The 26,570-nt window shown below is 47.3% G+C and overlaps 1 protein-coding gene across 1 annotated transcript; it reads right to left on the bottom strand.

Moving 5' to 3' along the window:
- On the bottom strand, positions 1-22,219 carry GABRR2 (gamma-aminobutyric acid type A receptor subunit rho2). Its single transcript, XM_036415244.2, has 9 exons — positions 22,024-22,219; positions 20,465-20,571; positions 12,318-12,385; positions 11,641-11,864; positions 10,579-10,661; positions 10,240-10,380; positions 4,653-4,805; positions 3,497-3,693; positions 1-312 (listed from the first exon to the last, which is right to left on the bottom strand). Exons 1-9 carry the CDS (start codon positions 22,209-22,211, stop codon positions 1-3), a joined length of 1,473 nt encoding a protein of 490 aa, XP_036271137.1. The 5' UTR covers positions 22,212-22,219.
- Between the last annotated feature and the right edge of the window lie 4,351 nt (positions 22,220-26,570).

Here is a 26,570-nt window from a genome sequence, read left to right as displayed (position 1 = left end):
TTAGGAAAACACTGACCAATAAATGAGGTTGAAAAATATGTAGGAGGCAGGGAATATCAGCCTGGAGTATTTGTCAATGGCGTGGGTGTTCTGGAAGATGCGAAGACCCATCTGGCCCTTCAGAAGCCCCTTCTTCCTGGCGGAACTGGATTCGTTGCTCAGGGCCAGGTGGACCACTATTTTGTCTTGCCTCTCTTCTTCCGTCAGAATGTGGCTTCTCGTGTACCCAGCCAGGCTGTTGGCCTCAGACTCACTGTAGCTTCCATCCAGCATCATGGTTCTTGAGGGAAGCATTCCACACTCACACGGGAACTGTGGGCAGCAAACATAAGGGAAGGTGTCAGGCACGTCCATGGGAGAGGGGCAGAGGAAGTGCCCATGACTGCTCAGAACCACAAAAAGCACAACCAGAAGGATCCCCAGACATCACTTAGCCCAAGGATTCTCTACCCTGGCTGCATGTTAGAGTCACCTGGGAAACTCTTAAAACGGCCACATCCACAATCCCATTCTAGACGAATGTAAAGCCCCCAGGTGATTTTGCTATGTAGCAAGGGTCTAGAACCACTGATTTAGCTCAAGTGTCCTCAATTGCAGAGACAAAAACTAAGAGCCAAAGAGACCATACAATACAATTCTCCTGAGGTCAACCAGCCAGTGTCAGAGTCAGGACCGTAAACCCAGGACTTGACTGCAGTGTGGGACTCCCCATCTTTGTGCAGGGGTTAAAACATGATGAGGGAGGAGAGTGTCCTTACTCTGAAGAGTTACATATAAAGCTTAAGGGTCATGATGCCTGCAATGTATTTTTAAACGGTTCGACTACACCAACAAAACTATGTTTGTATAGAGAAAGAGGTCACACAATGGGGCAAAATATTAACAATGATGGATGGATGTTATATTATCCTATTTTTTGTTAAGCTGTTTCTACAAGTATGAAAATGTCTATAAATTATAACTTGAAGGGAAAGAAATGGTTTTGCTTAACTCCTACCACAATCTGAGTCAGCAAAGGGAGGGCTTCCAGATGTTGCTACACTGGTTGGTGCTGGCCAAAGGCATGAGGCCTGCCTGATTCAGCCAACTGGCCCCACAGTTCATTCCTCCCAACCTACTGATGTTCATGTTTCCGACCTGGCGCTCAGCCCTGCAGTGGCTGTTTTCCACCTGGAAATGTGAAATAATGACGTTTCACACCTGACTCCTATTGTTATGTGTCTTGAAACACTCAAATGGATACCATAAAAAGATACAAAAGCAGATGGATGATTTTTATGGAAAATTAGAATTACTTGAAGTATTTTTACACTTGAAGAAATCTTTTGAGGTTTGCGGGGGCGGGGGGTGCTGTTTTTTTAAATCGGGAGCCATTGATTCATTATTTTTTTCCCTATGTCTCGTCCCATCAGCCACAATAATTAGGTAGCACATTAATATATTCCTAGGATAGACTAACCCATAGACATTAGGAATAAAAGGTCAGTAAGAGGTCATCTATTCCATTCTTTGCATTTAGATATAACCACACTCAAACTTTTGTTGTTGTTGTTAAAGACACAGGTCTTTACTTATTTCCCTTGCTCTAAATTGAAATGCATTCTGCTAAAATAAAAACAGACTTTTCTCCTAGCATTTTGAATAAGAATTAGGAAATGTCAAAGATTATGATAATTTTCCTGTTTCTGAGGAAAATTAAGCAGCTCCTGGCATGTTGAACAGGTCGGATAATCAGCCCAAGCACTGCGTGCAGTCGAGCCAGACCCCTTCAACCCAAGCAGCGTGGGCCCCGTTTGAAGCAGGCTGAGCTGGCAGGCTCCAGTCAGCGTTGTCTTTGGTGGAGTGGAGGTTGAACTTCGGGGAACACCAGAATCGCCTGGGAGCTTATTAAGAATGTAGATTCCCGGATGCCACCCCCAGAGATTCTGACTCAGTAGGTCTGGTTGCAGCCCCAGAATCTCCATTTTTAATGGCTCAGAAGTGAATCCAGACCAGGTGCTCCTTGGCTCCACTTTAGGACCCTCAACTCCACTGAGGGCCTTTTTCACGGTGGTAAATAGTGGTTTCTTTGTGTGGCAGCAGGAGAGAGATTTTGTGTCTTCCCACCAACTGCACCTTTTTGCCTTTAAATGACACAAGCTCTCACCATCCACCCCTCCAAACAGGTGTCCATTCCCACACAGGCAGCTGGAGTTACTGCCCAATTGTCTTTCCACGTGTGATCTCCCTGTTTCTCTTTAGACTGTGTCGTATCATCCCTGGCAAAGACCAGGCCCCAGCGTACGGTTAGAAGAACTGCCAACTACAAGTTATTTCTGGTTAGTGATTCATGAGGCCACATTTGTCGGATGAAGGCTTTGTTATTTTTTAAACATCTTTTGAACAGGAAAGTCTAACAGACTATAATCAAAAGTGTTTACATTGATCATTTTTAAATGACTTTGGGTTTTACATATAACTCACAGTCATTTAATAATGATCAATGTATAGATTATTGATTTGAACAAATATTCAAATGCTGAAGTAAAAAAAGGTTTGAATAGAATTTGAAATATAAATGTTTAAGCAATTAGCATACTTGCAGACAATGTAGAAATTTTTAACGGGCATAATGTGGGCATTGAAAGACCTTTTGAAAAGGCAACACATCCTCTTTTCCTGAAATGTATACTTCCTTGTGCTAAGGAGCTACCAGCCACCTCGATGGGCATAAATGTGAGGTTTCCATGTCCCTGATCTCTACACCTTTTTGGTAAACACTCATTTTGATCGGTGCAATGACTGGCAATGATTACCATGGTAACAAGTTGGCATTTTATCTCTTACTGTAATTAATGAGTATGAATATGAATGGAATAGATTTTCCCATCCTTTGTCAAAGGCCCATCACATCGCCTTTGATTCCGCATTCTCAGTCTATCTCACAGTTCAGTGTAGTTTCTATAACGTAGTGCATTAAGTATACACAGTATGGTATTTCCAATACTCTAAAGACTAAGGTCCTATGCATCTGAATTTTCACTGAGTTAGAGCTCTGATAAATAAAGGAGATTTTAGTCTAGAATTCTTGCCTTATTTGGCCATAGGATATGAAGGCATTTTCTCTAGACATATTCATGAATAACAGTAATACTTCTGTGTGTCTAGAACCCTATGATTTCAAAACAACTTTCACATACATTATTTTATGTAACCCTTACAATAACCCTGAAAGGAAGGTGGGGATGCTGTTACACCTTTTAACAGATGGAAAAACTGAGGCCCAGCATAAATGACAGCATAAATGTCCTAAGAACCCAAGTCTTCCTGTTCCTAGTCTTTATCCAAAGACTTCTTACTTTCTGGGATCATTTATGGTTAGATGCTAGAACCTATTCTAAAATGGATCATCTTCCTTTTGCACAAACATCTTCTTTTTCTACATGCAACCCCTTCCCCCCTTCTCATCCTCCTAGTAGCATGGGTTCTGCAAGGCAATGAAGGCAACTTGGCTCGCCTTCTCCCGCAGCTTCCGCTCCTTCCGCTCCTGCACGGTGGTCAGGTAGTTGACGGCCGCGTACTCCAGCACCGAAAGGAACACAAACACAAAGCTGACCCACAGGTAGATGTCCACCGCCTTGATGTAGGAGACTCGGGGCATGGAGGCGTTCACGCCCGTGATGATGGTGGACATGGTCAGCACCGTGGTGATACCTGCAACATCCAGCTTTTAGTTCAGCCACTGACGCGGGGTGCAGAACAGCCCCTATTTCACTAAGTCACCCCGTACATTCTCCACCTCTTAAATGCAACGAGAAATCCCCCAGACACGTTTTCACCTCGCAGAGACGCAAGGATCTGCTCCACCAGCCACCAGGCTGTTCCCCTGGCCAGCTGGCTGCTTGTCCCCTTTCACCTGGAGCCCCTGGGGCACTGGGTCTCTGGGGCTGACAAGGCCAGCAGAGCTTCAGAAAGGACCTGCTCAAGTGTGGACGCTTCTAGAGGAACCTCCCCAAACCTCATGGAATGAACACAGTCTCCCTCATTTAAACCTCGTTTTTGAAGTCTGTGAAGACTGTGGGAATTCCTCGAAGTCTGTCTGTCACGCTACAATAACCCTGTCTGGCTGGTCAAACCCTCACATTTCTCAGGGCCCAACCTGATTTTGTCCAAATTTACAATCATCCGTTGTAAACAACCACTCTGGAATTCGGGTTCTGAGGAGGACTGAACCCTCAAGTCACCAGGGAGAATAGTCTTCTCCATCCCAGAGATCACATCCTGTAGGCCCCACTTCCTCAAACGGGGCTCCATCTGTCTAAACAAGGCCAACCAACATCATGTTTGTGCTTACAGACTAAGTGTTAAGCATTTGTAGAATTATGGTATTGATCAGAGTACTGAGCTCTAATGCTGCCGGTGGTGGCAGTCTACACCTCAAGTAGGCGCTATCTTTCTGAAATGATCTGGGCAGAGTTGATGCTATTTTAGGTCCCTGTGGTTTTCACAATGGAGCCCAAGAGGCATGGGCAGCATGGGAACGGTGAAGACAAGAAACAGGAGATTGCTCTTTTGACTTGACAGCCCATCACTTAAGAACTCTGAATAATGGTCTTACTTCTTTGCATAGCGATCAATTGAAAAAATAAACACAGCTTAACAAATGCCTTTACCCAGTGACACTCTGGCAGGCACGGCTCTGCGGTCGATCCAGAAGGACACCCAGGACAGCATGACCATCAGGGTGGCAGGGAAGTAGGTCTGGAGCAAGAAGAAGAAGATGTGGCGACGCAGCGTGAAGTTGATGTACAGACGGTTGTACCAGCCTGGGGGGCAGGGGAAGAAGCCAGTGAGTGTCACCTGAGAGGCAGACACGAAGCCCTTCCCCGTGGGCCTCCCTTTCCCCGACATCGCTCTCCTCTTCAGCAGAAAGTTAAACATGAATGACCAAAATCTAAGCCCTCTCGCCGATAAATAATGTCTTGCCAGTATTTGTACTTTCGCCGTTTTGTGCAGTGTTGCCTAACTTCTCTTCGCAGCCGTTTGGGGAAAGGTAGAACGATAGAGGTCTAGGTTCAGTTGTTTGCTTTTGTAAGCCACAACCACATTTCCTGAGTGACTGGATCTATTTTGTTGAAGCCAATACCACTGAGGCAGGAGCCAAGGGAGCTGAGCTCTGTCACTGCCTTTATTGTGAGTTTGGGCAGCTCGGTCAGGCTCCACATTCATCACAAGAAGAAATAGGTCATTCACATGATTCCGAAGCCTGACATCAGTTCTACTTCTGACACTCCCTCTGCCGCGTGGAAGTCAATCCATTCGTCTTGTGCGAGTCATTTACCATGTGCTCATTCCTCAGAAGAAAATGAGGATGTAGATATTATCTATTTCGTTCTGGCAACTTGAGAATCACTGACTAATGGTTGTAAGAGAAGGACAGGCACTTTAAGGTTTCAAGTGACCCACTATATCATTACCCAGACTCTGGGAACAAAGGTGGTGTTAAGGACAGTGAGAATGTGTAACGTGAACTGAAGCTGTGTGTACCCCACCCTCCCCCTCGCATCCAGCCGTATCAGAAAACGGTAGAACTCAGAGGTGGCCCAACTCTGTGCCTCACAGCACGGGGTACACCACATGGTGTACAGCGAGGTGTTTTCAGGAGCACAAAGGCAGGGACTTTTCCCTTTGTATTCATCACAATTATTATTATTATTATTATTATTATTATTATTATTTTAAAATATATTTTATTGATTTTCCACAGAGAGGAAGGGAGAGAGATAGAGAGCTAGAAACATCGATGAGAGAGAAACATCGACCAGCTGCCTCCTGCACACTTCCTACTGGGGATGTGCCCGCAACCAATGTACATGCCCTTGACCGGAATCGAACCTGGGACCTTTCAGTCCAAAGACCGAAGCTCTACCACTGAGCCAAACCAGTTTCGGCTCATCACAATTATTATTAAAGTTCTCTTCTATTTATGGCAAGTGATACCAGTTTCTCATTGATAACAGTGATGTAAAATTCCTTTTCTTTAAAAAAAATATATTTTATTGATTTTTCACAGAGAGGAAGGGAGAGGGATAGAGAGCTAGAATCATCGATGAGAGAGAATCATTGACCAGCTGCCTCCTGCACACGCCCTACTGGAGATGTGCCCACAACCAAGGTACATGCCCTTGACCGGAATCGAACCTGGGACCTTTCAGTCCACAGGCAGATGCTCTATCCATTGGGCCAAGCCGGTTTCGGCTAAAATTCCTTTTCAAAATAAAGTACAAGAGGAAGTTGACTTAAAAAAAAATTAAGTCACATAACAATGGTGTTATGTGAATAACTGAAATCAGATTGGATCCAACCCTCTTATTTGGAACATGAGGAAGCTCCCTGAAGCTTTTCTAAAACCTCATGTCTCCAATACCCAGGCCAGGCCTCCTCTCACACAATGTTCTTCAGTTCAACAGTGGTCACCATGGGCCTGCGCATGTGCTGTGAGGGGCCCGAAGGGAATAGACAGAGATCTTGATCTTGGTTCCTGCCCTCAAGGATTTTCATGAACGGCCCCCAGGATGGAAGTGCCTAAGATATGGAACATTGCATATTTAAGTGCTAACATGACCTTCTGTGGGAACAGCGAGTGCTTTAGGTTTTGGAAGAGAGACCTCAGTAACTACTGGCTGGAATGATTGAGAAAGATCTCATGGAGGAGATTAGTGTGAGGTAGATTAGTGTGAGTGGATGTGGAGAGGAGAGGCTCAGAGATGGGCGTGAAGGGTGAGGCTGAGGACAGTGACTCAGCCTGGCCGCAAAAGAGGGGCCCCGGGGAGCTTTTCTGCTCTCCAAAGCCCTGCCCTACCCAGGGAGGGTCTGATGTCATTGGTCTGGGATGGGGCCTGAGGCATGTTTTAAAAGTTCTCAGGTTCGCAGTAGCACTATTCACAATGGCCAAAAGGTAAAAACAACTCACTGTCCATCAACAGATGAATGGTTGGTTAAGTATAATCCACACAATGGACTATTATTTAGCCTATAAAAAAAAAAGAGGATGGAATTTTTGCAGATGCTTCAACATGGATGAACTTTGAAACAGGCAGTACAAAAGGACAAATACATGATCTCACTTTTATGAGGTACCTAGAATAGTCCAATTCACAGAGAAGAGAGGTTTCCAAGGGCTGTAGGGGAGGGGGAGGAAAGGAGAGCTGTTGTTGAACCAGTAGAGTTTCTGTGTGGGGTGATGAACAAGTCCTGGTGGTGATGACTACACAGAACTGTGGCCATACTTCATGCCACTGAATTACATATTTAAATATGGTTAAAATGGCAAAGTTTGCTATATGTATTTTACCACACACACACACACACACACAAAAAAAAAAAAAAAAAAAAAACCCACAAAAAACTACTAGCTAACAACAAAAAGATGCCCCAGGTAATTCTAAAGCACAGCCAGAGCTGAGAAACATTGTCTTAGAGCGGTGTTTCTCCAAATGCTGTTCCCAGGCCAGCAGCAAGCGTGTCACTGGGAACTCATTAGAAATGCCGATTCTGGGGCCCACACAGGATCTACTGGTAAGAAACTGTGGTAATGGGGCCTGGCAATCTGTACACACCATCTCTGGAAGGCTTGTTTGAACAGATTGCTGGGTTCTAGCATGTTCGGATGATCCTGCTGCTGCTGATCTGAGCACCATAGTCTGAGAACATTTGGCTAAAAGTAACGGTCTTTGAACTTTGATATGCATAAGAATCACATGAGATTCTGACTCAGTAGCTGCAGCGGTGCCCAGAAATCTGCTAGTCGCACACACTCCCCTGGTGATTCGGATGCAGGTAGACCTCAGGGTGCATTTGAGAAATGCTGCTGAGGTGACAAAAGCCATTGGAAATTTAGCACTGAGTCAGGAAAGGGAAGGGTTGGATCAACAGGAAAGGTTGGAACAGTTGGTGGATCTAAACAAGTTTGACATGTGATTGTGTAGGTTTGGGTATTGTTTGAATGAGGCAAGAGTTTCTAGTGCACTGGATAAATAGAAAGTGATCTTCAAATGTGGCAGAAACTACTAATCATTCATTTATCCTACAGCCTTTGTCCAATTTCATCAGCTTAAACTGGCATCCATGAAATCACATTTCTTCCTAGATTTGCAGAGGGTCTTTCTGGAAGAGCTGAGAACTGCTTTTATTCCATGAAGAACCATTCCATTCTCTTTTTTGTCTAAGAAAACCAGGGAGAGTTGCCTTGGAAACACAAGGAGTAAGCCAGAAGCTTTGAAAATATGTACTCCGTGTTCCAAACAAAGCGCTCTTGGGTGAGATCACAGCCCCTGTGGATGGGATGACAATCCTCCTTGTTGGCACACAGTAAATAATCGAAGAATAAAGAAAACGCATTTAATCTGGACTCTAACCCTGGACAACACTAACAAACAAGCAAGCATGCTATTCCAACGTACAAAACATCTGAGAGAAGACCACATAGTGACTAAGGCAGTTTGCCTGGCCACTTACCAGCTGTGTAACTTCAGTTAATCTTAATTCCTCCTACTCTTGGTTTTCTCATCTGTAAACTGAGGACAATAACATCTATCCCATAGGTTTGTTGGGTAGAAATAGTTAGAAATAACATCTATTCCATAGATTTGTTGGGTAGAAATAGTTAATTCATATAAGTACTCAAAACAGTGATATATTATAAAAGTTATATAAGAAGCTCTTAATAGTTTTAGAAAGTTGATTTGAACTTGCCAAGAATAGATGAGAAAAGGAAATTGTGTGGCGATACATACCAGAATGAAAGAGAAGAGAGGAATGAGGATGAGCCCTGTGGGCATACAGTGAAACAGGCTTGGGCTGTCTCAACGCCTTGATGTTGAGAACAGAGAGGTGAGGGTGGAGGCAGGTGAATAGGGAGATGGTAGGCATGCAGGGGCAGATAGTAGCACAAAATCTTCCCAGGGAAGGGCCTGGGTTTCTCAGCAATGGGACATCTATACCATAGACTTGTGGGACGAAGGACAATGAAGTGCAAAGTCCTCTAGGGTTCCCTAGCTACTACAGAGCTGCCGTAGGCTGAACTGTGTCCCCCAGAAAGGTTCATTGAAGTCCTAACTCTCAACACCTGTGAAGGGGGACGTGATTTTGAAATAAGGTAACCAAGGTAAGGTGAGTCGTATTGAGTTAAGATGGACCATGATCCAATGACTGATGTCCTTACAGAAGAAGGAACTGTGGACATAGATACAGAGACAACACCATGTGAAGACACAGAGACCCAGGGGGAATGCCATGTGACCACGGAGGTAGAGACTGGAATGATGCAGCAGCCACTAGAAGCTAGCGAGTGACCGGGAAGGAGTCCTCCCTGGGCCTTCAGAAGCAGCAAGCACCCCGTTTGTGGTAATTAGTTATGACAGTCCCAAGAAATTAGCACAAGAATTAATGGTGAGATTAGAAAAGAGCTGACACATGATCCTCTCAAAACTTCAAAAATGGCCCAGGGGCCAAAAGAGGTTACATGAGCATTAAAAATGAATCTACAGATCTAAATATAGGTATGAAAACATTGCCTCAGAAAGCTATCCGCCCATATCAAGTTGAATGAATTAGATTACAGATCAGCATGTAAAATATAACCTCACTTTTGTGAAATTGCATAATTAAAGCAAGATGTCTGCAAGGGTGTTTGCTAACTTGTTAGGAATGCTTACCTCTGGCCGTGGGACTTCCGAGGACAGCAACATTTTTACTCTCTGCTTTTAAGTGCTGTCTGTTTCGGGGGACTAGGAATTATTTAAATAAGAAGAATTTATTTTCTTTAGGGGGGGAAAGGTTAAAGCTGAAGAATTCTACTATGTTTTTCACATTTGAGTCAGACCATGCAAAGGTTAGCTACTGGACCACTTTATGAAGTGTATGATTGCCTAACCATTGTGCTGTACACCTGACACGCATACAGAATAATATTGAATGTAGACTGTAATTGAAAAATAAGCCTGGTCCGTATGGCTCAGTACTTGAGTGTCGACCTATGAACCAGGAGGTCATAGTTCAAGTCCCAGTCAGGGTACATGCAAAGGAGGGGGTGTGCAGGAGGCAACTATTCAATGATTCTCTCTCATCATTGATGTTTCTCTCTCTTCCACTCCCTTACTCTCTGAGATCAATAAAAGTATCTTTAAAAAATCAAAATCAAAATCAATAGTAATACGTTTTTTAAAAAGAAAAAAAAAAAGAAAAAAAAAAGTTTGCTACCGGTGCTGCTGTAGAAGGCCAGCCTGGAAGTGGTGTGAAATTTCTGAATTAGAAACTGAGACAGGGAGATCTTCTCATCTGTTTTCAGGGATTCGTCCCCATTCTTCCAATACAGCATCAGATCTTCATCCGTATATGCATCTTGGGGGAGAGGAAATAAGTCAGTTTGACTCCTTTGCTTCTGATGCCGGGTGAAGCAACAGGGAAATCCTACACTAACCTAAGAGTAAACGGTTCTTACTACTGGCAGCCAGCACTCAGGCTCATGGTTATCAAAATGGCACAGATATTGGAGAGGGAATGAGGCAAAGTTTTGACATTAAGCATACTGATACTTACAACTCTCCAGCTCCAAGGAACAAGTCTGGGAGTCCAGGGGAAAGTGGCTGAAGTCCATGTTGCACATGGCAGTGACCGTAATCCTAGGCAACCCAAATACACATGTCGGCTTGTGCAGTGAGTTATTGGTTCATACACCTGCTCAGAGTAAGGAGAGCATGAAGCTGAGGTTTGGAAACCCAGCATCTAGCTTTTGTCTTTCTGTAGGAGATGCTATTGGTGCTCTGCCTGGAACCTGGCAGCTGAGGGTGTTGGCTGCTAATAGCTCACATCTGCACCTCCTGTTGTCATGGCTCTCCGCCAGCCTTCCCCAGAGATACCTGGAAGATTATGCCCCCTTCCCACAATCCACCTGAAGGTATTAGGGTCCAATTCTGTACAAGCAGGCCAGGAAGATGTGACCAAGACTGTGCAATCACTCAAGTTGGCCCAGAAGCCAGCCTGCAACAGCATTCAATGAATAGTAGCTATTTTTTTTTTTTAAAGAAATTTTTATTGCTGCCGAAACCGGTTTGGCTAAGTGGATAGAGCGACAGCCTGTGGACTGAAGGGAATGTGCCTTGGTTGCAGGCACATCCCCAGTGGGGAAGGAGGGGATGGAGGAGGCGCGCACAGGCAGTGTAGAAGGCAGCTGATTGATGACTCTCATAGATGTTTCTAACGCTCTCTCTCTCCCTTCCTCTCTGTAAAAAAATAAAATAAAATAAATAAAAATCAATAAAATATATATTTTTTTAAAAAAGAAATTTTTTTTATTACCAATAAAAACTAGCATTTATAAGCTTCCAGCGGTGGGAAGTCCATAGAAGGTCATTGCCTCCCTCAACTCATTCAGTCTCATCTAGTGTCCCAACCCAAGCTTACGACCCCCAAGGACAGGGAAGTCACCAGCTAAGAGGGTGGCCATTTTGCCCGAGGGATTTCTAGTTGGCACCTGAAGGCTGTATCATCCCATGTAGCCCACAGATCCAACCACAGTGACAAACTCTTCAGGGTCGACGAGACCGACCACACGAATGAGACTGGCATCGCACAGCGAAAGCATGACCCACGGGCAGTTACCTCATGCTGTACAGCACGTGGCCGTCGGGGAACACCCGCAGCATGATGTTCTCCGTGGTGGTGTCGTGGGTGAAGGACCGTTTGGAGTGAACAAAGAAGACGTCGGGCACCCAGATCTTCTTCACCAGCCGGCCGTCGAAGGTCATGCTCTTGTTGCTGGTGCTGGGGAAGGACAGCCTCTCGTCCTTCCAATAGTGCCGCAGGTACAGGGTCATGGTGAAGTCCTGGTGGGGAGGGGGGGGGGGGACAGCGGGACCACACAGAAAGGGCTTAGCACACCTCCTTTCTTATGGGATTTCAGTCTGAAAATGCTCACCTCCCATCCTCCTCCAACTGCAGTTTATCTGACCGCTCTCATCCCTTGAAGAGTGCGTTCAAAGTGTGAAGTGCTGGGCCTCACTCCCAGAGACTCTGAATCAGAAGGCACAGGGCAGGGTCCAGGGGTCTGCATTGAACCCAGATCCCTGGTTCCTTTTACCCCAGAAGCTTGAGAGTCCCTGCTTTAGATGTTACTGTACCCGGACCTACTTCCAAGACCCAGTGTTACTCCCGCCAGCTCGGGCCTGGCCCACCCAGGCACAGCCTGCACCAGGGCAGCCCCTCCAGCCTCAGGCTCTCCCAGAATCTTGGGCTCGAGACCCCACACTCTAGGCTGCCCCACCAACGGTGCTGCGTACCATGTCCACCTCCGAGATGCTATCCAAGCTCTCCACCTGCACGTCCACACCCACTGGGATGGCAGGGCCTGCAGAAGAGCAAAGATCGCTGGTTAAGGCACACTGCTCTCCATCGCGGGCCAGGGAGAAGCCCCAAGCCCCTTCCAGGGGAGTTTGACTGGAAGAAGGGTGAGGCAGGCAGTGGCTTGAATTCTGTAGGGTTTTCTTGTTACTTCCTGAAGTGCTGGGTGCCTGAGGGCAGGGACTACAGCTCCTTACGTGCCGTTCCTGGGCCACAGTGGATATTTAATCCATGCTTGTTGCATGAGTCAAAGAGCTAGAATACTGCCTTCTAATCCCAGGACTGTCTCTGTAGGGTAGAGCTACTAATGTTGCTCAAGTGCTTAAGTGGAGACCTGAGTCGTTGGCCCTCCTGTGATACCTAAAAAGGACAGTATGAGGCCTGCGAATGAGGCCCAAGAGCCTCTGACACAGGGTTGGGACACCTGCATGCCCAGAGCTGGATTGATCCTGTCATTTAAAGTCTCCGACAGAGTACCTTCCGGTAGCTGGGGCCCCGCCCCCTCTAGAAGCCTTTGGACATGGTGGGAGATGAGGTCTCTGTGCAGTTAGACGGCAGTGGAAGATGACGCCGTATGAGATTTCAGAATCCTTCCAGGACGTGTCAGATGAGAAGCACATGTGGTGCAGAAGCAGGGCCCCCATTTCATCTGGTCGGTGGCAGGATTTCTAAAGCCATGTGTGTCTGCAGGTTCCTGGTCTATCTCTTGGTCTGGGTGATGGTTACATGGATAGGGTCACTTTATGATAACTTAATGGCTATACACTTATAATCTGTGCACTTTTTTTTTTTTTTGCATGTTATAGTATGCTCCTATAAAATTTTTTAGATATTAAGATTTTTTTAAAACCTAGAATGGGGCAAACAAGAAACCTGTGTCTGTCATGTGCCTGAGAGTCAGGGGGCAGCCGAACTGGGCACCCTGGGAGAGGCCATGGTCAGAGGCCAGCCCGCTGCAGTGGGTCCTCTGAGCCCTGGCAAGGGAGTGCAGGACCAGAACACTCTGACCCAGGTGGTCTGAGTGGGGAGAACATTGGGGTGTCAGGGGGAGTCTGGCTCTCAGGGAACTGAGATGGATAGGAGGGACTGAGCCTTCGGCCGGGGGTAGAGGAGGAGGAGCAGAGATCCTGACAGAGTAGGAACTGGAAGGCTCAATCCTGTTCTGCTCAAACACAGGCAGGAGGTCCTCCTGGAAGTGGCCAGGGCATTGTATGGGCTCTCCGACGCTCCCCTAACCTCCCCCATAAGCTTGCTAATACTTGCAATCCTACCATTAAAGGCTTTGCTTTTTGGCTGAGCTCAACAGAATGGAAGCATTTTATTTATTATTAGTGAAATTTCATGGATATTTTCTTTGGTGTTAAGCATGAAGGCTAATGTATCCAATAGTTTTATCTTTTTATTTTTACTTTTTCCCTCTCAGCTCTTTTTATTTTTCTCTATTCCTCAACTGATGGCTTAGGTCCGGGACCATGAGAAATCCCTGCCCTCACAGCCATATCCCCTTCTTATTCCAGGCTCCTTTGAAGGCACTGGAAGTGGATGCTCAGTGTGGGGAGGAGGTCCCTCTTTAGGGCTGAATAGTAGCCTTTCTCTCGTGAGGGCCTTGAAAAACGAGGTCTGCCAGCTGAAGACTCTCCCAGTACCCAGGCCTCTGCACCCTTGCGCAGAGCTGTGTGCTCCCAGCATTGCCATGGAGAAAGTGGGACCAGTTCATTTTGCCCTCTGGACCCTCTGTTAGCCGGAGATATTAAAATGGCCCAGAGTTTGAGCTCTTAACCCCAGGTGGCACTGCTTCTTGTGGAAGGAGTGCTCTGCTCCACCCACTGGCCGAATGACCCACAACAGCCAGTGTTTCAGAAGCCAAAGGGAAGAAACGATATAGCCATCGCCCTCTTTGGGCTCACTTCCCAGTGGCCTGGTTTTTCAGATAAAACATGCTGTGTTTATCCAGGAGCTGGTTTTGGCGAAGGGCATTTTACAGATAAAATACATCAGCTTGCTTGATACCTGCTACTGTGTCTCTCTGTTCTCAGGGCCTGCCTTGGCCTCCACAGCGCCAGCCACCTCCTGCGAGAAACTGGATAAAGCCTGGAGGGTGTGTTGGTGCTCGGCAGCCACGAGGGAGTGCAGGTCAGGTTAACAGGGAACTTGGGTTGTTGGAGGTAAACAAACTGTGTGTTCAGGAGGCTCCAGAGCTGCATACCTGAGGACTCACACCCCCAGCTTGAACAGAACCAACTGCTCTGCCCGCCTTGGTCTCAGAGCAATGGAGTTGATCTTGGCCTTTGACCTGCCCAAAGCAAGACACCCCCAGGCTCTCCCGAACTCTCCATTTTGTGGCCTTTCCCAACCTGGTTTTGGGAGAAATTCTTCCAAATTACTGATTTCCTCCGTGAGCAATGTTATGTCTTGAGCGGAACTGAGTCCCATCAGGTGTTAGAAATAATATACCAGGTAGTAAGCTAACGAGGCCTTCACGTCTTGGCTCCTTCACATAGCTGCGGGGTTTTCTGCTTTAAGAGAGGGATCTGGTGAGCCACATAGAAGTCACTGGTGAGGTGACAGATTCAAGGCAGCAGAAGGGAAATATATGGTTAGCTAAGGACTTTGCTTGCTTCCTAATTCTTCCTGCTGTTATTCTCTTCATGTGGCCCTGGAAAGCATACCAGGGGGTTATCCAATTTTTAAATTAAGATAAATGTAATTTTTCCCCCCTCACTGATACTTCAAGATTGAATGTGAGATAGAATTTTCAGACACACCAAAATTGAAAGAATTTGCCAACAAGCATCCTGCCCTAAATGAAGATGTTTTTCAAACAGAAGGAATGTGATCTCAGAAGGAAAGCTGAGCATGCAAGAACAAATAAAATGGTAAGCACATGCTTAGTTCTAAGTGAACACTGACTACAAAGGACAATACTAATAATTTATTGTGGAGTTGAAAAACAAAAACACACGGAGAAACAGATAGGCAATTAGAGTTTGGATCAGAGATGGGGCTCCAGAGGCAGACTGAGAGTCATCAGCAGCAGCAGAGAGCTGTCTGTGGAAGGGGCTGAGTGTCTTCTGGGAGGAGAAGGGACCCAAGGACCTCAGAGAAGGAGCCAAGAAAGAGCTGCATCAGAGACCACAGAGGAGAACGCCATGGGAGAGAGGTGAGGGAGGCTGAGGTCAGGGAAAAGACTCCTCCATTTGGCAAGTGCAGTGGGGTGGAGACGGTGATCGGTAGGGAGTGGAGAGAGCTGGTGGAGGTAGGAGAGTGGAAGGGTTTGACAGCAAAAGGGCAGAAAACATCATAAAACCTCCCTTCTGGAAGTCACCCAGTGTTTCTCCAACTTGCCTGTTAATCAGCATCAAAGCAAAGCTTGTGAAAACCCAGCTGCTTGGGCCCCACCCCCAGAGTCTCTGGTTCAGGAGGTCTGAGGTGGGACTGGAGAACTGCACCTCTAACAAGTGATGCTCAAAGAAGCACACAAGCCAACGTTGCTGCCTTGTCTCTTAAATCAGCCTTTTGCTGTTTAAGTTTATCCCAGGAAAGGTTCTCCTGTGTTCCAGAAGCTGATATGGGGAAGGCACTACGGGCCCCACCAGCGCCCTGGTCACCAGCTGGGTCCCCTCCCCCAGCCTCCCCTGACTCACTCAATGCCAACCAGCCCAATGCTGACCTCAGGGTTTGCCTCTCCAGAACCCTCTCTGCCCTGTTCTGTGATGAGGAGCTGAGCTGAATGGGCAGCACCAACACTCACAGGCCCACCTCCTCCAGGAGCACAATCTGGGAAAGATACTGCTTCTTCCTCTTATAATTCAAGCCTCCACCTGCTAATGGCTCCTTGGGGCCTCCCCATAACTCATTGATTTCCCTGAACCTTGCCCACACTCTTTTTTTTTTTCTTTATTAATTATGGTGTCACATAATTGTCCTCATCCCCCCATTCCCATCCCCAACCGCTCCCCACGTATGCCCACCCGCCCTGTTATCCATGACCATGGGTTAGACTTATATGCAAGCACACAAGTCCTTTGGTTGATCTCTCCCCTTGCCTCCACCCTCCCCTACCTTCCCTCTGAGGCCTGACAGTCTGATCGCTGCTTCTCTGTCTCCAGGTCTGTTTCTGTTCATCAATTTATGTTGTTCATTATTTCCCCTAGATGTGTTAGATCATGTGATACAAGGAATTCCCTTATAAAGACCGAAACTGAGACAAGCCATAATGGTTATGCTGAGAGGCAAATGAATCATTGCCCACACTCTCGCAGGCAGACCTTCATCAAAATCTCTTCCCTCACCCTTGGAGCAGGCCGTGTGTTCCCCGACTGTTACCATGTCTTTTTTCCAACTGCTTTCCAGGTGCTCCGTCTCAGTGAGTGGTCTCCCCAAGGTCAGACACTTAGGGTCCCAGGTTCCTCTGATTCCATCAGAAGCCATCTCCCTCCTCAGCATCTCACAGGTCCCCGCCTCCCCAGCCCCAGCCCCTGCTTCTTTTTATGGCCTTAGCTTCCTCCCTCATTACCTGCAGTCTGGACCGTTGCCGAAGTGGTCAGCTATTGTCCGTCATTCGTTTCCAACTGAGGCAGCATCCTCCCCACAGGCCCACATGAACTTCCACAGCTCACCTCTCGTCCTGTCACCCCTCAGCCTAGCTGTGCTAACAGTCTAAATGCAACACAGCCTTCCCAGAGCTGCCCCAGCCCACCTGCCAGCCTTATCTCTCTGTGTCCCCTCTCTGTCCACACACATGCACTCACACACACATCCACACCCTCACACGTGACATAAGGCAGCTACATGGAGCTGCTCACAGTTCCCTTGCTTGCTTCACCCTCATCTGTGAGCTCCCTGCTCCCTGGCTTGCTCTCCTTTCTCCATCCGCTGGGCTGGCCCACTACACATCTTTCCAGACTCATTGTGACACTCGCCTCCTGAACAGATGTTTCTCTGATCTTCTCTGGGCAGAACTGACCCCTCCCTCGGTTTCCCCACTCCGTCTGTAGAGCATCCTGTGTTGCTCTGTGACGGTTGGTTGCACCTAACTACTTACCTGTTTCCTTGGTAGAACCCTTGAGAATGATATTGTTGCAGGGACAGTAACTGAATGTAAAGGACTCCAGTCGCATGAGCTCCCCAGGCTAGGGAGGCTCCTTGGCGTTCCTGTGTCTCCATCGGCTCCTGGGGGCAGCTGTTTAGACCCCACTCTGCCAACCCCACAGCTCCTGACTTTTCCTTGCCAGCAGCTCTCACAACTTGACATCTGGAAGTGAGGATTTCACTAACACTGGTCTCCCCCACTAGAGCATAAAGACTCCAAGAACTGGCTGTCTGGATCACCACCGAGTTCCTAACTGTCAAAGACCATGTCTGACACATAATAACAGCTCAAACAAACCCCCACATATTGCCTTATGAACAATAGTATTTTGGTTGGAAAACCTAACCTACTTTGCCGCCATTCTTCCTGACCATCCTGACAAACTCCTTGGATACAATTCAAAAGAATCAATGATGACACCACGTCCCTCCTTTATCTCTCATTCACAAATCAGCATTGTGCTGGCAGCAATATAGAATGGTACAGCTGCTGAAGAAGATAGTGTGTTTGGTCCTCAAAAAATTACACATACGACTACCATAGGGTCCAGCAATCCCACTTCTGAGGATATACCCCAAAGAATTGACAGCAGGGCCTCAAACAAACATTTATACGAACATGCTCAAAGCAGCATTACTCACAATAGTCAAAAGGTGGAAACACACCAAATGCCCATTCGCAGAGGAGGGGACAGAGAAAGTGTGATATACTCAGACCGTGACTATTACGTGGCCTTATAAGGGAAGAAAATGCTGTCACGTGCTACACCGTGGAGAAATTTTGAAGACATTATGCTAACTAAATAAGCCAGTTACAAAAGCCAGTCAGAAACGGTATGAATGCCACTTACATGAGGTGAAATCATAGAAATAGAGAGTGGAAGGGTAGTTACAAGAAGCTGGGGGAAGAGGGCAGTGGCAGCTATTGCTTGATGGTATGGAGTTTCAGTCCGGGAAGATGAAAAAGTTCTGGAGATAGAAGGTGGTGGCTTACCATGAATGTGCTTAATGCCTTAAAAACGGTTAAAATGGTAAATGTTCTGTTACGTATTAGCACAATTTAAAAAATACATTTAAATGTTAAAAAATCAGCATTACAATATTTTCCCTAACAAATGGAGAAGCCCTGGAGGCTCCTCTCACAGAGACACACCAGGCAGCTGGGGCTTAGACAACGTATTTGCATTTCTACTGATCCCTGGGATTATTAGGAAGCGGCCATTAAGCTTTTCTCTCTCCACACTGCAAAGGTCATCCAAGGGGTATCTCGTCTTAGATAAATGTCTCTCTGTCAAATACCTTCCAATAGCAATCCACACCAAAGTCCCTTTCAGGGGAAATGAAATAGGAATGAGAAGACAAGCCCCACAACTGCTGCAGGACATCTCTGTTCAAACAGCTGCCAGTGTGCGCGAGAGCTAAGGGCGGGCCGGGGTTAGGCTGGGCCCCCCCAGGGCAGCGAGGGCCCTGACTCTGCTTACCGGGCGCCTGGCACAGGCTACCCCCCAGGAAGCAGTGCCTTCTGTTACTTGCAGAGTCCCCGTGTGCTGCCTGCAGCCTCCCCCTCACCACCCACCGCTCCTGGCCCGAGTGCCTGGCCAGGAGTGAGGTGCATCCACCGCGAAGGCTCCCTGTATCTAAGCCATCCCCAGAGGCTCCCGGGATGGAAGATGGATCAGTCATCGGCACTGCAGGCGACGGGAAGGTCCTTCTGAGATGGTCCCATCCTGCCTGCTGGGCCAGGACTCCAGGAGTCACACATAGCACTTCTTGTTTTTAGGCTTGGCGGGGGGCAGGGTCTGACTCCTCACTATGTGCTCCCTTTCCCCTCTTCTTGCCAAGTGACATCTGCACACCCAGGAAAGCCTCACGAGGAGGCCCACTGCCCAGAAAGGAAGCAGGAGTGGCCCCCGCTCCATGCGTTAGTGACTGAGATCACAAGAGCCTCAGGTCTCACTGCACCCGCTGGAGGGGACGCCTTCCTCCTCCTCTGCAGCGTCCAGCGCAGTGAGGGCCCTCCCCAGCCTCAGAGGCTCACCAGGCAGGCAGGGGCCTAGCCCGCCCCTCCACACGCTGCTGGGCCCTGCTCATGGGCCCGGTGGCTGCAGGGATTAGGGCACCTAATTTGCTCCTTAACACGGTTTGAGGGAGGAGCATCCTGCAGGGGCAGCAGCCTGCTGGATGGTTCTGCTCAGAGCGGGGTTCTCTGGGAGATGACGGGGCTTCCCCGGCCATTCCTGAGAACGGCTCCCGGCCCTCCAGCTTCCTCCCAGAGGAGGGCATTTTTTAGAAGGCTTTTTCAGGTTTACAGCTGAGAAAAAAACAAGTTCTGCCCCAGCTGTTCTGTGGCTATCACTTCACCCGCTGGAGCCACATGCACAGGCGGGGCGATGGCCCTGCATCTCCCTGCTGCTGCTCTCTCCCCGCTCCCTGCTGGCTGGACAGAGCAGACAGCTGGGAGCCGCTCCGGCCCTCCTGTGGCATTTCCCCAGCTCCCCAAGGGACAGCCTCCGGCCATGCCACTCCTCCCTGACCCCCGGAGCAGGGAGGCTCCTTGGGGACAAGTTTGCAGAGGGGCTTTGTCACGGGGCTTTTGCTAAGTGATTGTTGCTGCATGGAAACGCAGGTGGCCTCCTCCAACTCCAAATGTCCAGCTGGGCACAGGGTGCCTGAGTCAGGGAACCGCCTTGTGCCCAGACCCTCCTGGCCAGCTCTTCCTTGTCTGGAAAAGCTGGCAGCGGCGGGGCCTGTCCTTTCTGAACGTACACAGCTCAGTCACACCCGCTCCTCTGCAGTCAACAGCCCTCTCCACTCCCTTTTCCCCAGCTCCTGCTTTCCAGGGAAACTTAGTGACTCGTCAGGCTGATCTGACTCAGTGAGAAGACCCAGGGGTGGGGGTGAGGGTGCGGGGCGGGAGGCAGGCCTGAGAGAAGGATGGAGCATGGCAGCACCTGGGGGCCGAGCCCCCCAGGCCAGGGGAAGGACCCCGTCCTACCTCCAAAGGCAGGCCTCATGGCGAAGTCGTGGTCCTCCACGCGCAGGAGCGGCCTGCCCTCCTCTTTCCGCATTTTGGTCACGTCCAGGTTCTTCTTAGACAGGTGACTGCGGAGACAAGCGAGACACACTTTTCCGTGGCCCGCCAGGCGCGGAGTGAGTGGCTGGAGAGCTGACTTTTCGAAAGGACTGTCCCTGGGCACATTTTCTCCATCGGGCTCAGACACACAGACACCTTCCTCCCCACCCCCCTCCCTGCCCCAGGCTCTCAGAGACCCGGAGGACCAGACCCTAGAGTAGGGGTGTCGAACTCAATCAGAGAAGGGGCCAAAATCTAAAATCCAGCCTAAATCAAGGGCCGAATGGTTTACTGAACAGTCATAAACTGTCATTGTGATGGAAAGGCAGCGGAGTGCAGTGATGACAGCGCGGTGCGGGCCACATTGCAAGGCCTGGCGGGACGGATTTGGCCCGCGGGCCTCGTGTTTGACACATGTGCCCTAGAGCTTGCGAGAGGAAACACCTCCCTGGCAAGCTCTTAATGGCCAAAGGTTATGCCTAGAGCAGTGTTTTTCAACCTTTTTTGGGCAAAGGCACACTTGTTTCATGAAAAAAATCACGAGGCACACCACCATTAGAAAATGTTAAAAAATTTAACTCTGTGCCTATATTGACTATATATAAAGTAATTCTCTTGAATAGGAATCAAATAAACACAAAGAAAGTATTTTATAATTACTTTATTATGAAATATTAAGTAAACAAAATAGTGAAAAATTATAAAATTCTTGTCTTGTCTGCACCTACGGCACACCAGGCCACATCTCGCGGCACACAGTGTGCCCGGAACAGCGGCTGAAAAACGCTGGCCTAGAGGACAGTTGGGTTGAATGGTGGAGGAATTAAAGTGTGGGTTTTTATTCTTTTTAGACATTTCTTTTAGGTTGTGATTTGCAAACCCAAGCTGACATCCGTCCAGCTGGCCCAGAGCCTCTGTCCGTAGCCAGCAGGGACGAAGGCCAAGCTGGACATGCAGTGGCTCCCGCCGCCCGGGTGGAAGCCGGAGCTGAAGGACCCTGGTCCACTCCCTTCCCTCTAACCCAGGCGACAAAGGAGGAATTCTCTCTTCTCTCTCCTTCTCACTCGCTCTTTCCAGATGTTTTCTCTCGCCCCCCCCCCCCCCCCCCCCCCCCGTACATAATCCTAGAGAAGTCAAGTCCAAAATGTTCTAAAGCAGTATTCTACTGACTGGAGTATCACTAAGCGAAGAAAGAAAGATGAGGGGAAGGAGATAGAGATGGGGAGAGAGGGGAGGGAGAGAGAGAAGAAAGGGAAGAAGGGAGAGACAGAAGGAAGGTCATCCTGAGCTACAAAGCAGCTCCACCTGAGGCATACAAAGATGTTTTACCTGCTCAGCTGTCAGCTACCTGCCTCACATCAAAACGCTTTGGCCGAACACAGACATCGGAATGGGGGCTCGACCCAGTCCAGCTTTGCTCTCTCACCTCGGGTGACATGAGAGTGCTTGTGCCCCCCCGCCCCCCCACTCACCCACTTTACCTTGGCTTGGGCATTTCCAAATGCCCCGTCCCTCTCTTCCTCCTGGGCTTTCTGCTGTCCACAAGAACCACCAGGCAAAACAAGAACAAAATGAGTTTCGTAAGATAAGGCATTTTGCGAAAGTCTACGATGCCACAAGCTGCTTTCCAGTGACCTGCGGCGGGGCCAATCCCCGCTGGCTTAACCATTGATGCGGTGCTGCCGCGTGACAGCGCTCCTCGGAGGGGCCGTGTGGGCGTGGCCGGCCAGACTGATTTTCCCGAATTAATATTTGATACCGATGCTTGTCCCATGCCCCTCCCCCCCACTCCCCAGGACCCTCCCTGCTGCTTAGTGATTGGTCACTAGTCAACCAGTTTGTCCTCCTGAGGAACTCTGCCTCCGCTGAGCTCTAAAACAGCTTTGGCTAAAACTGTTATATAAAAAAAATTAAATCTCTGGGACATGCCAGCCTTTTGCTGAAATCATTAATCCACTGCTCTGGCTACGTAAAACCAGCCTGTCACTTGGTCCAGGGAGTCAGCTTGGACTCGGAGTGGATTTGCAGGAAGACTTCATGGACATGGAGACGAGTGAATGAAGATGCTCAGGAAATGCTGAGTAAACACACCCATGACCTGTTGTCACGAGGTTGCTTTCTTTCTTTCTTTTTTTTTCTTCTTTTTTTTAAATATATCTTTTTATTGATTTCAAACAAGAAGGGAGAGGGAGAAGGAGATAGAAACATCAATGACGAGAGAAAATCATTGGTTGGCTGCCTCCTGAGTGCCTTGTACTAGGGATTGAGTCCACAACCTGGGCATGAACTCAGGAAGCGAACTGTGACCTCCTGGTTCATAGGACAATGCTCAACCACCGAACCACACAGGCCAGATGGTTGCTTTTTTTTTTTTTTTCTTGATCTAAGAGACTGTGCTTTGCCAAAGAGGCTTGCTTTCCCCCATACATACATCAATTTTTTCAGTGAAAACACATCTTATCAAAATACCAGAGGCCCAATGCACAAAGATTCGTGCAAGAATGGGCCTTCCTTGCCCTGTGTGCTGGCACCGCCTTCACTCTGGCTGGGCTGCCTTTCCTCTCACCTTCCCACGTGGCCCAGAGGCCCGGAGCAGTGGGGATGGTGCAGAACGCCTGGGTCCCACCCCACCCTTAGCACCTTCATATGCAAATTAACCCATAATCTTTGTTGGGTTGATTTGCATACTCACTCCTGATTGGCTGGTGGGCATCACGAAGGTATGGTCAATTAGCACGTTACTCTTTTATTAGGTAGATAAGATACATTTTCATTTTGGAAGACCTCATAAACCAAAGACTCCAAGATAATATACTATTGTATTATTGTATTTAGTAAAGCTGCTCTTCCTATCATGAGCATTAGGTTAACTTTGGCCTTTAATCCTAAAATGTTATAATGTTAAACATCATAAATTAGGCTTGATGCCTATCCTAAGATATGGAATTATGAACATCAGAAGTATAAAGATACATGTGGTTATGTTTAACCTACCGACAGAATAAAATGTTTTCAAACTACTGGCTGCCGGCCTGCTGCCTCTGGGGATGGAGACAACGCCAGTGTGGTAGATACTTAGGGAGATGAGGATGGAGGTCAGGAGGAGCAAGAGCCAAAAGTGAAACCAAGTTGGGCTTTTCTTAAGTACGAAAGAATCAAAAGAGCTGCTTTTGATTCCTTAGCAAACTGGAATGACATGATCTGCTTCATTTTTTCAGAAATTTCTAACTAGAATCAGTTGAATCAGGGAAGTTACAATAATGAAAGAGGATGACGTCCTGCCCTAGAAAGGAAGAGGAATGAAGAAGAGAGAACATAGTCGTTATTGCTGAAGCAGAATATATTTGGTGACTGAATGGAGTAGGAGGAAAGAGAAGTCAACAATGACATTGAGGTTCTGGCTTGGAGGTGGGTCTGGTGATGGTACAACCATTACTTGCTGTTCATCAGAGATGGGAAAGTTCGGTGGGGAGAGGAGATAAGTTTTGATGGTGAAGTTAGAGGTGCCATGGGACCTCGAGGCCCAGTAGGCAGCTGGACTATAAGCTTGGAACTCAAGAGAAAAATCTAGCCTGGAGAAACAGATTTTTCTGTTTTTGGTGCCATCAGTGCCTGGTGATAATTTAATCACAGGAAAGGGTGAGAGCTTCCAGGGTCCATGTCCGGGCACAGAACCCTGGAGAAGCTGCACTTTTAAAGGATGGATGGGCTGTCAGAAGAAAAGCCTAGAACTAGCAAAAGAGGTTGGTTATGAAAACTGAAGGAGAGTTTCAAGAAGGAGGGTAATCAATAGTCAGTGGTGAGAGGTGAGGGTGGGAAACAGGTTGCTGGATCTGACACCCAGAAAGAACATCATGCCTAACTTCGGTTGACCATAGTTTCAGTTATGAGATGTGGCAGGAAGCCAAATTACAGCGAGTTGAATAGAAATTTGGGGAGTGGGAATAATTCAGTATGGGAGCGAGTTCAGTAGTTCCCAAACCTAGCCACTCCCTAGAATTATCCAGGCAATTTGTTAAAAACCCCCACTCCTGCCAAAGATTTAGTGATAAGGGGAGAGACCTATTAAAGTTCTTTTTCCATAGATTTTGTTCAAAAGAGCTCTCTTCTTTTCTTCCATTTGGAACACAAGTCTATAAAGGACTGGCTGGAACCCTTGAATTGTGCCGGATATTGGTTTTCAAGAAATATTTGTTTCGCTGCATTGCAGATACAACTTTAGATCCTACACATTTCTAAAAACTATTTTCAGTAGTTCAATTATGTAATTACAGTAGAAAGAAAATCACAGTTGTAGATGGTGTAACTTTTTTTTATAGCACCTTTACTAAAATACCATTCACATGCCATAAATTCTCCTCTTTTAAATTGTGATGTTGTGCAACTATCACCGCTATCTAATTTTAGGACATTTTCATCTCTCCAAAAGAAACCTCACTCAGAAACCTTCCCTTCAGTCCTGGCAATCAGCAATCGACTTTGCCTCTCTGGATTTGCCTATGCTGGACATTTCATACAAATGGAATCATACAATATGTAGCCGTTTGTGGCTGGCTTCACATACTTAGCATAACGTTTTCAAGATTTACCCATGTTGTAATATATATATATATATATATGGAGCCGAGTCCCCTACCGACCTGAGAATCGGGGGATGGAGCAAGGGTAGGTAGCCCTGCCTGCTCTCCCCCAGGAGTTGGGTCACTTGGGGACGTGGCAAGCAACAGCGTCCTTCGTTCTGCTGTGCGTGCAAGATTGGAATCTGCAAACATGTCCTTGATTTAACATAGCAGAGTACAGCCGGATGAACTTTTCCAGCCAGATATCTTCCCGCATAGGTCTTAAGGAACTGGCACGTAGCATCATGTCCTTGGAGAAAGCCATTTGGAGGAACGCCCAGCTTTAGTGTATAAAAGAGATTGTGCCCTTAATAAACTTGCTGCAGTGCTATTAGGCTTTGCAGTCCTCCTGAAGCCCCGCTGTTCCTGTCTTTTCTTTTTCTCAGCCTCCTAGCCATACCTTCAGGACCTGTAATACCGGCTGGATCCGGTATATATATATTTCATTTTTATTACCAAATAATATTCCACTGTATAGATATAACACATTGTTTATCCATTCATCAGTTGATGGGCATTTGAGTTTACAGTTGGGGGCTCTTAATAATAATGCTGCTATGAAAATTAGCATACAAGTTTCTCTTGCATATTAGAATTGCTGTGTTAATGGTAACGCTATGTTTAACTTTTTGAGGAATTGTGGCTCTACCACTTTCCATTCCTACCAACAGCCTGTGAGAGCTCCCGCCTCACCAACACCCTTTTCATTCTAGTCTCACGGGGAGTGTGAAGTGCTGTCACTGTGGCTTTGATGTGTATTTCCGTGTAGTTTTGACACTTGTGCATCTTCTTTGCACAACTGTCTATTCAAATATTTTGCAATTTTAAAATCAGATTGAGTCACAGGAGTTCTTTAGATATCTAGATACAAGTCCCTTATCAGATATGTTATCTACAGATATTTTCTCCCATTCTGTGTTGTCATTTCACGAAGTAATTTTTAAAACAGAAAAGTTCCGTTTCGATAAAATATAATTTAACCCTTTTCCTTTGGTTGTATGTGCTTTTAATCTAAGAAACCACTGCCTAACCTATGGTCTCAAGGATATACTGTTTTCTTCTAAGAATTTTCTAGTTTTGACTCTTGACATTAGGTCTCAGATTCATTTTGAGTTAATTTTTGTATGTGATGTGAGGCAGTGGCTGTATAGCTTTGTTTGTTCATTTCTCTCAGGACGGAGGGCAGGCCCGTGGCTCGGGCTGAGCTGTGGGACAGCCTAGTAGCATTTGCTGAGTTAGATTAGGCCACAGAGCTAGGTGAGCCTCTGGCCACACACAGCCCTGTGTCCTATACATGGAGCCTGTAAGAGCAACGGAGATGGGACAGTCAGGTCTGTGCACTGGCTGCCGTGTCAGGAATGGGGCGAGAGCAGAGACCTGTTAGAAGTTACTGCACTGATTCGGAGATG

Source organism: Pipistrellus kuhlii, unplaced genomic scaffold (assembly GCF_014108245.1).
Source record: "Pipistrellus kuhlii isolate mPipKuh1 unplaced genomic scaffold, mPipKuh1.p scaffold_m20_p_5, whole genome shotgun sequence".
In the NCBI taxonomy this organism is placed as follows: domain Eukaryota; kingdom Metazoa; phylum Chordata; class Mammalia; order Chiroptera; family Vespertilionidae; genus Pipistrellus; species Pipistrellus kuhlii.
The sequence above is the reverse complement of the archived record's forward strand: the minus strand, read 5'-3'. Positions and strand labels throughout refer to the sequence as shown.

What these genes read in the sequence shown, in the direction of transcription:
- GABRR2 (XM_036415244.2), bottom strand. Translation starts at nt 22,211, where the DNA reads ATGGTTAAGCCAGCGGGGATTGGCCCCGCCGCAGGTCACTGGAAAGCA. An exon ending in GCATCTCGGAGGTGGACATG is followed by an intron (nt 11,865 to 12,317) that starts GTACGCAGCACC and finishes CCTCCCCACCAG; the next exon opens with GACTTCACCATGACCCTGTA. An exon ending in AGCGGAAGCTGCGGGAGAAG is followed by an intron (nt 313 to 3,496) that starts GCGAGCCAAGTT and finishes TGCTGCCCACAG; the next exon opens with TTCCCGTGTGAGTGTGGAAT.